Below are 12636 nucleotides of genomic sequence, written 5' to 3'. Positions count from 1 at the left end.
CATTCATGTCCACTAGAGGAGATAGAAGGAACAAAGGAGAATTTGGACTCTGCAGCTACTGCCTCTCCAACAAGGGATTCCTGGATCAGGTTCTGTTTGGGGACTGAGCACTCTGACAGGCCTCTCTTCATTTCAGGTGGGCCAGGAGAAGGGAAACTGCTCGTTCCAGAAAAACCCAACCCCCTGCATCATCCCTCAAGAACAAGAAAATATCTTCCACACCATCTTTGCTTTTTTCACAAAGTCTGGAAGAAAAGTCTTGGTAAGGATTTGCTTAGTGGCTGGGGTAACATGGGTGGTCCTTACTAGGAAGGCAAATTGGAGATTAAAGGCCAGTTTTCTATTTGGTATTTGTTATTTCCCAAATCTGGCTTTCATCAGTTGACTTAGGAGTGGTCAACTCCTATTTTTTCAGCTTGAGGTTTCAATCCAAGTGTTAAATTTATATTCCATCCCCTTTGCCTGACAAAGGGAAGGCCTTTGCAACCCACCAAGCACAAAGCGAAATATTTCCTCATCTCATATGAATCTAAACAAGAGTGATGGTTCTTGTACAATCACTTTGGAAAACTTTGGCAATATTTACTAAAGCTAAATGTATGTGTACTCTAATGACCCAGCAATATAGATCATTCCTGGCTATGATCCCCAAGAGAAATACGTTCGTGTGTCTGCCAAAAGACATGAACAAGAATATTCAGAGCAATTTTCTGATAGCTAAAAGCTGAGAACAATTCAGATATTTATCCACAGGTGAATAGGTAAATAGTTGTGGTATATTCATGTCCTGGAATATTGCACAGCAATGAAAAATACTGCCACACATAACAACACAAGTAAGTCTCATAAACATGATATTGAATAAAAGAAGTTAAAGATGAAAGGACGCATATCGGAATATGTCACATATATGGAGTTCAGAAACAGAGAAAAAACTAATCAGTGGAAATAGTGGCCAAGATAGTGTATACTTTTGGTGGAACATCAACAGGAAGGGGCCTCAGAGTACCTGCTTTTTAGGAAACAGAATTGTGTGTCATGATCAGGGTGGTGATCATGATGAAGTATAAACGTGTGTAAAAATAGATGTGCTTGGTGGATAGGCTTAATATTTGCCCTACTTATTACATATGTTAAACTTCAGGGTTTTTCCTAATGAAGGAATTGAAGATGGAATCATAATGCTTTTCCAAAGGCTCCTCTTTTTATGCCTCCAGTTACACTTCTCTAGATCATTATTTCACTCTGGGTGCATTTCACTTACATTTATTGTGTCTTTCCTCACTTTCTTCTCTGGTAAAGAGGCACAAGTATTTGTCACTTGAAAGATTTGAATGTTTTCTCTTACATTGTGAGGATAGTATATCTCTTTTTAGAAGTCCATGGAGTTATTAGATATAGTGATATCCACCTGTTTGATGATACAACTCTTATCTGGCTGAAAATTTCACCAGCAAGTGAAACATAATGAAGGTATACAAATACAAAAGAGAAAAATTCCTCTTTTGCAATCTAGAATTTACATTTCTCTTGGTAATTTGTGCTTTGTTGTGCAAGAGTCACATGACTTCTTAGCTTCTGATTTGCATAAAAAATGACCATGAGGGGGTCATGGTGGTACATGCCTATTATCCCAGTACTGTAAACTGAAGCAGGAGGATGGCAAGTTCAAGTCCCACCTGGGGAACTCACCTTATCTCAAAATAGAAAGGTCTGGGGCTGCCGCTCAGTGCAAAGGCCCTGGGTTCAACCCAGTTCTGAAAAAAATTTTAAAAGCATGAATTTGTATTTGCCATTGCACAGGCAGAAATTATGGAATATAGAAAATCTATCTTATATTAAAAACTCATAGGAACACTATCAGAGTATGGAGATGTGTTTCTGTTTAGGAACAGTCAGGCTCTTTAGTGAAGTCTAACTTTTTGGTATATTAACTATAGAGATCTGCTTTCTCCAGGCAGGAAATCCCTCAAGTGCCCTCTGGTGGCAAGATAACATAATTACATCTTTCTTCCTTTTTTATTTTGATAGTTCTTCCCTCATGCTGCTGGGTACCTAACCCAGGGCCTCCCACATGCTAGCCAGGCACTCTTCCCACTAAGCTACATCCTCAGCCCTCCATCTTCCTTTTGTTTTTTCCTCTGCCTGGAATCACCTTAGTCATCAGACAGAAGTCCTAGAGTTTGTTGTTCTGTAAATGGCTGGATTTATCTTTGTTCGTAATACTGTTGGACAATTCTGGTTTTTCTTCTCAGGACTGTGAAAATCCAGGAATGTCTTGCCTAGCAATACACTGTAACCTTAGTGCTCTCACTAAAGAAGAAAGTCGTACAATAGATGTTTACATGCTGCTGAACACAGAAATATTGAAGGAGGTAAGTCCTGAGGACCAGCATTCTTGAGCTTCACTGAAAGCACCTGAGTTGGTTTCCTTCTGACACTTTGGCTGCACCTTTTGAAAGTTTTTGGGCAAGTACCATTGGTGACTCGGCTGCCAGATGCTACAGGGTGGGGTATTGATTGCTTGCTACTTAAAGTGCAGTCCAAGGACCAGCAACATCACCTAGGTTTGTTAGAAATGCATAATTTCGGACTCTACCCCAGACTTGTTGAATCAGCATCTTGATTTTTTCAACCTTCCCAGCTGTTTTGTTTGCACACATAAGTTTCTCATTTTTCAGTTTACATGAGAATCACCAGGAGACTTTTTTAAAACTCAGATTCCTTGGGGGTAGAGTCTGAGATTCTGCAGTGCTGGAAAGTTCCTAAGTGATGCCACTTCTTCTAGTCTAGTGGCCATGTTTTTCATCAAGGGCTGGCAAACCTTTTCTGTAAAGGCCAGTTGGAACTATTGTAGGTTTTATAGGCCATACTACTCAACTTAGCTATTGTATTGTGTCAAAGAAGCCATAGACAACACTCACAGGAATAGACATGACTGTATTCTAATAAAACTTTATTTACAAAAACTAGCAGAGGGCCACATCTGACCTATGAGTCCTAAGTTTGCTCACCGTTTGTTTAGATGACCCCTTGTTTCACAAGAGCCCAACTATCGAACCTCAGGTCACTTTGCTATTAAGAGTTTATCAAAAGATAAACTTCTAAAAGTTTATCAAAAATGCCTCAATCAGTAAATTGATGTCCCTTAATGAATTATAAAAATTTATTATTACTTATTTTAAGAGCTGTTGAGTCTGAGAGGCCATTTTCAACAAGACACTATAAAAATAATTGTATGTGAAGATAAAACAAAATATGCATGTTTGCCACAGAGTTTCTGTTCATTTCTTTTGGAGATAAATATAATTAATATGTATAAACCCACCAGTGGGTGAATGAATACCCTTAGAATAGTCATTTCGTGGTTTTTAAATAAGACACAGCAGTGACCTGCTGACCTGAAAAGATGCAGGCATAGGAGATGGTTCTTCCCACTTTCTGCAGCTGTTGCAGCCTCCACACATCTGGGTGTGGTTCCAGGTTCCTGGGTTTGCTCAGGGGGAAAACTGATTTGGGGAAGTTGGGCTCATACACAGCACTTTCTTAGGGTCACTTTCCTTTATAAAGAACAGCATCAGAGGACCTGGCACTAACTAGAGCCCTACTGACATCTTCTGCTTCCAGAAGGAAGACTGGAAGCCCCATGTCACGAGGAGTCCCTTTTTGTATGGGTCCCCAGCTCTGGTTACAGGGCCCATGATTCTGCACACTTACCTGTCCTGTCCATTCGCTTGCTAAATGTTATTGATGTCTCCTTTGCCCTCTATCCACATGGTTGCCACTTGCAGTTCATTTAACTGTGTGTAGCTCTGCAGCCTGGTTCTTCTGCATCTTTCTCCCAGTGACCAGTGGTGACCCTTTGCCAAGGAACATGTCCCACCAACTGATGTGTCTATGAGTCAGCACACCAGTGGAGCCCCAGGCGGGACAGCAGAAAGCTGTGGGTGTCATGTAGAGCCCTGGAGGCTCATTCTCCAAGTGCCTTTCCAGCAGAAGCTCCAGGTGCAGAGGAAAGCCTGAGACAAAGCTGATCTGGAAGCCAGATGGGCCCCCAGCTGCTCCTGGAACTGAAATGCTGAGTGCTGGTTCCCCTGACTCCAACTACAGCCTCCTTCAGGGGGTTGAGCCAGATGGTCTCCGGGGCCATCATGGCTTCCCTGAGGATGTGGAACATTGCCAGCCTTGTGGTTGGCCTGGACCAAGACTTGTGTTTATTTTTCTCTTGACCTCAAGGTCTGGCCCCAGACGAGGAAATTTGAGATTTTATTGTTTTGACCTTAACAACTTTTCATTTGAAATATAGGATCTGATTGTTTTATTCATTAGAGGATGCAGATTTCCTTGAAAGTATTCTTCTTCCAGTCCACAAGGCTTTCTACACTGATTCTGCAACCACCGGGGATCTGTTCTATGCCAGGCTCCTCATATGCTTGGCCTTTAACTTTGGCAGTTCTCACCATCGTCATTATTAACATCCAAGATAATGATACCATGATTATTGATGATTGAAAATACAGTATATCCTGCAACAGTACTTAAACCCACAAATTTATAAAATTTGAATTCCCAAAAGAAGCCATGCATGTGGTGAGTACATACAACCCCAGCTACTCAAGTGGCTGAAGTAAGAGGATCACAAATTTGAGCCTTGCCTGGGCAACTTAGCAAGACCATGTCTCAAAAAAATTTTATTTTCAAAAAAGAAAAGGCTGGAATATAGCTCAGTAGAGTGCTTGCCTAGTATGTGCAAGGTTTGGGTTCCATAGCCAGTACCGCAAAGTAAAATCTCTTAACAGATTATTTGCATGCAGTATTATTTTCAGCTTAAAGTGAGATTACTGGAGCAATTCCTTTGAATGACAAGCTTCCTAGAAGCATTTAAATAAGGGTTTTTTTTGGGGGGGGGGCATGTGAAAAAGGATCGGATCTGATCAGTGCATACCATATGCATGCATGGAAATATTACACTGAACCCCGTTAATGTGTGCAATTAATACACGTTTATAAGAAAAAACATTAAATGTGTTTATGGTTATTTAGAAAACCACAGTAGGGCTGGGGGTATGACTCAGTAGTACAGCACTTACCAGGGTTCAGTCCCCAAAGCCACAAAAAAACACAATAATTTGTACATAACTCCCAGGAAGAGTATATAAACTAGGATCCCCATGTTCTACCCCAGGAAAGCTTTTGTGATTTCTTTGGTGGAGATTAACAAAGGACCCCTTTGGAATTTTTGGCTAGGGAAGAGTCCTCCACTTTCCTGTTCTTTGTAGAGTTAGCCAAAAATGAGTGAAAGGTGGCATCTAAATGTGAGCCTCTGAGTTTATTTTCTGTTGCTATAACAAAATACCAATGACTGGGAAATTTGTAGTGAACAGATTATTTGGCTCACAGTTCTGGAGGCTGGGACGTCCAAGAACATGATGTCAGCATCTACTGACGTGTGGTGAGAGCTGCCTTGCTGCATAATAATCTAACACGAAGGGCATGGTGAGACAGGACAAGCATGCAAGCTCGGGTCTCTCCTCCTCTTCTAGTGAAGCCATTAATGCCATCTTAGGGACCTCTACCTTCATCACCTCATCGATCCCTAATTACCTCCCAAAGACCTTCCCTGCAAATACCACTAACATATGCTTTGGGGGATAAGTGCCCAACACATGAATTCTGGGGAACACATCCAAACTATAGCAGCTTCCTTGAGTGACAAGCAAGCTGAGTTAATGCAGTGGGTTCTTACTGCCAGGGCCCTAGCCACTCCCATGGGAGTGCTGACTGTTCTGTTCTCTGCCCTCTGTTTCCACAATGCAAGCCAGGCGCCTCTCTACTCCACAGTCTATGCACACCCTCTGTACACTGGCCTGAGGTTCTGGCCCGACCCTGGACCATGGTCTGCCAGTGCCTGTCTTTTTCCACATTCCATTTCCATCCCTGCTTTGGAGAAGTTTTCTTGTTATCTAGATCAGTGGCTTTGAATCGGAGCCCACAGCAAGGCTTCTGCCTACTTCTGCAGGCAGGCAATTCTTCAATCTTAGATGTGCCCCTGCCCCAAGTCCATTTTTGTCTCTAGTCTTTATTTATAAGCTAGATGTTTTCCTCTCCTTCATCTTTCCATTGGGTACTCTCTTTACTGTTCAATAGCTTTGACCCAAAATAGCTCCATTTAAGAGCAAACAAAGAGTTAAAAGTACTTATGGGAAGGGTTTGAGGGTTGTGGTCAGGGCAGGGAGATGCCTATAAAATGGAAATCAGATGCCTTCTACAGAATGCCAGGCCTGGATTTGTTATACACAGTTAAATGGCTTTATTTACCCTCAACTCTTTGTGAATACATCAATATCAATATTTAAATATCTGGCTCTTCCTGACTAGGAAACCACAACACATAAGCTTGCATGTGTTGATTATTGGCAAATGCTATAGTTGTTCTGTATCCACCATGATCTGAAAGAATCCTTGAGGGAAACATTAGAACTCATGTTTATGTGGGTCCCTTGGATGGGGAAGTTTCTAGCTCAGTGATAAAATTTTTGTCTGATTTATGTGCAATCTTGAAATATCAGTTCTGCCTAATACCTCTCAAGGAAAAATCATTGTCTTTGAAAAGTCTTACAGTGAATTGTGTTGCTTCTTCCATAGGACAGTTCATCTGTCATCCAGTTCATGGCTCGAGCCAAGGTGAAGGTGGACCCTGCCCTGCAGGTGGTGGAAATAGCCAATGGGAACCCAGAAGAAATGACGGTGAGTCAGCCACCCTGGCACAGCCCTCCTCAGAGGAGTAAAGCCGAGTGATTGGAGATGTGGGGCTGGAATTTGAGGGTAAAGATAGTCTCTGAGCCAAGTAGGCTTTGTGGTAGACAACAGACCATGCTGCCTTGGCTTCCAGGCCCTCATAGAGAGCTTCTGTGGTTGTTCTTGTTGTGCTAGCATTGTTCTTTAAGATGCCAAGGTTGTGTGAACATTTCCTGCTGTATTTGGTCAAAGAAAAATAGTCCGGAAGTACCCTTGATGGGGCTTGTTTTTCCATTCTGAACCCAGGACTATTTTTATCTTTCTTAGCCCTTGCTCTGAAACCTCATCTGCCTTTCCAATCACATTCTTCTGTGGATAAACACTGGTGTCCCCCAAACAAGTTGTTTAAATAACTTGAAAAGGTCACATCCAAATTGCCAAGACCTAGAACCTTGTCTCTCGCTCCTTTTCTGCTCCCATATCCTCCATAAAATGCAGTTGGCAGGCAGAGCTCGGGACATGGGAGGGTGAGGGAAACTTGAAAGCTTATATGTGGGTGTGAGGGAGGGGCTAGAGGGGAAGTGTGGCTGGTGATTCTGCCTTTATTCTTGTCATCCATTGTTTGACCCCTCCACTCAGATCCTAGGGGAGTAGATCTCAGAACTGCTTTGCCAGTGAGCTGCATGATGATGCGTCCTTTCAGTTCCCCATCCAGAGAATGTACCTTCTGAAAGGAGACCTACCCTCTCATGGAAGTGTCAATATGGCAGAGTAACAAAGTGATAAATTCATAAAGATTATATACTTAACACAAAAATAGTTTGTTAACTTACTTTCTGAAATCAGACATGCTGCATGTTGAAATATTAGGATGCAGATTCGGCCAAATCCCACTCTTTTAAGACTCTAGCTGAGAAAGGTTCCTACAGAAAACAAATCCTTTGGGGGTGTCAGTAAAATTTCAGTCCTGTTCCTGATTTTGTTGACCGAGAGATGAGAGCATCCATGAGTCCTAACTATCAAGAATGCCTAAAGGGGTGAGAGCTGGCAATGTGCGTGAAGGGTCAGGCACCCCACGCCCCATGCAGGGGCAGTACATGGGCCAGCTTACTCACTGGAGACAAAATACCTGATACCTGCAACTAAATGGAGGAGAGGCTTATTTGGCTCATCATTTCAGAGGTTTCAGACCATGATCCACTGGCCCCAAGGTAGAAACATCATGGCAAAAGGGCAGAGCGGAACAAAGCTGCTTAGTTTGTAGCAGCTAGGAAGCAGAGCATAGGGGAGGCATGCTTCTAGTGACTGACCTCCAACTGGGCCCCACCTTCTAACAGCAGTCAGCTCTAGATTAATCCACTGATGAATATAGTCACCATGACCCAGTCACCTTTCTGGGAGTCTCTTAATCCAATCAAGTTGAAAATTAAGCTTAACCATCATAGATGGAGTGTCAGAGGTAGATCTGTACTCCTCTGTTCACCTGAATTACCATCCATCCAAGCACTAGTTTTAATAATAGAAACAATAAGAAAAATGCTCAAGTCCTAGGATTAGTTTTTCTGGCAGGTCAAATATTTGCAGTTGGCTTTTGTGTTTTTGACCCTTCCCTCTGGCCATTTAACTACCAATTCAGGCCTTCACCTGGGAAGTGAGAGGAGGCAGTGGTTCCCTATTCATTGCCATAGCTCTGATTAAAGTTACATAGAATGAAGTATGAACCTAACCTCAGAGGTTTAGACTTCTCTGGTAGACCGCAGTGTGAAGAGTTCGAGCCCGTGGAAATAATTAACGGCTTTCCTACAGATGAAATCCCTGTGTAGAGGGAAGAAGAGTTCTGGGCACACTGCCTCTTATTAGAAGAGTAAGCTGTGGAGCCCAGGAAGACATTGCTTAACATCCTGTTGTGTGATTCAGAGTCATCTGTCTTCCCCTAGGATACCATTTCCATCAATTTCTGTTTCATTTTGGGCATGGGGTGATATTTTCATTACGAAGAGTTCTGAGGAATAAGCTGATTTTATTTTACCATATTCCCAAGAAAACAATAACATGTACAAGAATCCCATGATATGCTCTTTTCCCTCCTTTCCACGACTACCCTTTCAATCTGTGAGCTAAGCTGAAGTTCTGCAGTGTGTTCTAAACTTTCCTGGCGGAGAAAGAAAATCTTTTATAAGTAAGAAGGTTTTCATGTTTAGAACAAGCACATTTTTCCCTGCATGATTCTTCTGAATGCCTAGCTGTCTGTCAGCCATCCATCTGAAGGGGAATTTCCACAGAGGCTAGTCACCAAATTTAAATCAGGCCCAATTTCACAAGATTTCAGATTTGGCACTGAATTGTTGTGGCCTCGGAATGAACAGGAAGTGTACTTGTGTCTGGTATCCAGCAGGGTGTGGGGAAAACAATCAGATTTTTAACCACAAAGGATAATACATGGTAGTAAATTTGACTGACAGGAAATCAAAGAATTTTCCTGTGACTCTTTGTGTCCGTTATACCGTGGTACAAGAATACTGTACAGACTATTTGGGTGAATAACTAGAAATACGTGTTCTATTCTTAAGGCATTGGCCTTGTTTGTGTGAGATAAATATATGTATAAATAGTATATATACATATGCATATAGACATAGTTATATGTCTATATGTATAAACATCAGTTCACAAACTTGATTCTTTCCACAATTCTGGTTGAAAACCAAATTAGATGAGAACTGAATCAAATCTCTCCAAAAGGTCAACATTGCACCTAACCATTGAATTTGATTTGGTTTTCGTGCAATTTGGTTTATGGCCAGAATTGTAGAATTAAATTCGTGAACTGAGGTACCACTGTATGTATGTAAAATCTCCAGGCCGCTTCCCAGAGAGCATGGGAGCACATGTTCAAGACCAGCCAAAACAAGCCTGTCTGGCTTCGTAGAGAATTGCTGGTGGGACCTGTGTGGTTACAGAATCAAAGTGCTGGTTTGCGAGGTGCCAGCTACAGTTTAATTTCCTATTCATTCCAATCCTGCTTACTTTTCAGGGAGTGAGTTAGGAGTAAAAGGGAAAAGGACAGAAAGAACTGGCTGGGATCCAGAAATACAAAGATTTATTATATAATCTTTAGATTACAGAGTAAGGGAAATAGAGCTGGTTAGGCTCTGGTAAGCTGACCCTCTTGGAGAGGAGTTTGTCCCAGAGAGGCACAGGAGACCCCTTTTCCGTGGTATCATGTCCCATAATTTCAGTTACCCATAGTTAACTACAGTCCGAAAGTATCAAATAAAGAAATTCCAGAATTAAACGATTCATAAGTTTTAAACACGTTTTATCACAGTGTATTGTTCTGATTGTTCTATTTTGTCATTAGTCATTGTTGTTTATCTCCTATGCCTAATTTTAAAAGTAAACTTTATCATAGGTATGTATATATAAGAAAAAACAAAGTATTTAGAGGCTTTGATACTAGCCACAGTTTCGGGCATCTACTGGGCATCTGGGAACATACTCCCCAAGGGTAAGGAGGGACAGATGTACTATAGAATGAAAATATGAATTGGCTCCAGAGATGTTTAGCCCCATTCATGCAGCCATTAAAAGGCATCAAAAGATTTGGCAAGCTGGACTTCCTCTGACCCCTGACCCCTGAATTGGCTACTGAGGCCCACAGCTAAAGCAAAGACTCAGTATCCCATCCCATACTTTTAGGAGAATGACTAAGACCTGAGAGCAGAAACTTACCCCCCAAGGCAATCAGAGACCATAGAATTGCTACTGAACTAGCAAGTATGGGAGACACTGCCCCAAACTCTCTTCTGTGTGTGGAGGAGAACCTGAAGTGAATTCTTCCTATTTTCTTGGTAGTTTCAAGCAGGAGAATATATAATCAACATGTAAATCCCCAGATGAATAAATGTTCTCTGTGTGGGAGGGAATGCTCTGTCTTGCTCCAGCAGAATCAAAATGGGCTGGAAGGATATCTGGGAGCAATCAGACTTGCCAGAAGAAGCATACTGTGGTATAAAAGGAGTCAAGAAACTTGAGGGACCGAGACTGCACACTGGGAACCATCACAGGAAGAATCTGGTGTCCTGGATGCTATGCCCAGCTGTCCCTGGCTCCTCTTGACCTCCTACTCTGGAGAGAGGCAGGAGCTTCTCACCGGCTGAGGCTGGGCCCAGGTCTCTGTCATTATTGGCTATTGTGGAGCCTGGGGAGGAACCTGCTTTTCCCTGAGACTTACCCAGGAGGAATACCTAGCAATGGAAGGGGGTCCAATACCAGGGTGCTGAAAAGGGACACCAGTCTCCTCTAATGTGCTCTGTAGTAGTGAAGCTCAGTACCACGTCAGCCATGCTTGGGCTCTTCTTGGAGCTCCCATCTGAGCAAGAATCTTCGTTCAGTCATTCAGACCACTTTTTGGTGGCAACTTCCTGGGCAAACTACAATCTTAATGAGAGAATATGAAAATCTCTGTCCAAAGATAGGTGGGCATGTGTATCCTTCTTGCTTTGTTTTCTTTCAAGAAATAATGTGCTTGAATGAGTAGTGCTTCCTGGTCAGTTTGATGGGGCAGATGTTTGGGACCTTTTACCTTCTGCCATGGAAACCATATGTCCAGAGAGGCATTTGTTTCACTCAGATGTCACACAGCCATCGGCAGCCCTTGTCCTAAATGTAGGGAGAAAGGCTGTAATTTTAAGATGTCTGCAGACTATCCACTGTGCCCTTCCTGGGTGAGAAACCACTATGTCCTCTCCTTTAGTAGACAAAGGGGTCTCTGATACTTGGGGAGAGGAAATCACCCGTCCAAGACCTCACCGGCTGAGCCATGGATGGTATGAAATTCTGGATTCCCAGCTTGTTCTCCTTCTCCTTTACCTGGCAGCCACTTAGTCACATGGGCAGGCATGGATACATCCTGGATGAATGAGGCTAGACAATGGCAAACTGTCCCTTGTGAAAAGAAAGAACTGACTGGTTTTAAAACTGCCCAGTGCCTATGGAGCCCAGGCAGCTCCTTCAAACCAGACCTGGCTCTCATCCTGGCCAGAGCCTTCCCTTCTCAATCTAGGTTAGACCCCAGAACACAGCCTAGATATCGCGTGGCTTCTTTCACTTCCAGATAAACCCACCCAGTCAAGCCCTTGTGGGTCAAGACAATGTGTTCCCGCTGGATGTTCGCTGAAGCTACCAACGTTCAGTTAGTCAGTTCTTGTCTTTTGGGCTTTTCCCCTTGCATCCCCTCTTTGGAATCAGAAAAGCAGGTACAAACTAACTGGGGACTTTGCAGTCAGATAAGCTCTGTGAGCCTCAGGTTCCATGTCCATAAAATGGGAAAACTGCTTTCTGCTTCCTGGAGTTGAAAGGATCCAACAATACTGGCTTAAAGCTCCTGGAACAGTGGTGGCGAACCTATGGCACACATGTTACTGTGTTTTACTTTTAAGACAAAAGATGTTAATGTATGAGTTGTTTTTTCTAAACTAAAACCTCAGTATTCAGGTTTAATTGCAGTGTTGGCCCTTTGTGATAAATAAGTGGGCTTGGGGTTGCAGTTTGGCATTCTGTCTCTAAAATGTTCACCATCACTGTCCTAGAATGATGGCTGGCACATGATAGTTTAGTGCACCACACATCACACTAGACCCCCAGTGTATGCATTGCCCCTTCCTGCTGTGGCTTAACAGTGCCCCAGCCAAAGGTACAAGCTAGGGTATCTCCACTGGAATGGGTATCTTCCAACACAGCAGAGATTACTCCAAAAGATCCCATTTAGCATTCTTTTCTTTTAGATGGAAAGTTTACAATTTTATTGTCACAAGTTAGATGTTGACTTGTGGCAAAGTATAGTTAAAATTACATTCCAGATAGCAATAGTTTTTCTCACTTGAACCTTTAGTTACA

General features: G+C 42.6%; 1 protein-coding gene across 1 annotated transcript in view; it reads left to right on the top strand.

Annotated features, from left to right (window-relative positions):
* The window catches only part of Itga9 (integrin subunit alpha 9), a 388816-nt gene that overhangs the window by 348733 nt on the left and 27447 nt on the right, over nucleotides 1-12636 (top strand). The window contains exons 24-26 of the mRNA XM_004854266.4: nucleotides 137-262; nucleotides 2256-2375; nucleotides 6646-6747. Of these exons, the coding sequence (XP_004854323.2) occupies nucleotides 137-262; nucleotides 2256-2375; nucleotides 6646-6747 (348 nt within the window). The remainder of the gene's footprint in view (nucleotides 1-136; nucleotides 263-2255; nucleotides 2376-6645; nucleotides 6748-12636) is intronic.

Source organism: Heterocephalus glaber, unplaced genomic scaffold, assembly GCF_053883595.1.
Source record: "Heterocephalus glaber isolate CG9 unplaced genomic scaffold, H.glaber_assembly_v1.0 deba00001472, whole genome shotgun sequence".
Classification (NCBI taxonomy): domain Eukaryota; kingdom Metazoa; phylum Chordata; class Mammalia; order Rodentia; family Bathyergidae; genus Heterocephalus; species Heterocephalus glaber.
The sequence above is the reverse complement of the archived record's forward strand: the minus strand, read 5'-3'. Positions and strand labels throughout refer to the sequence as shown.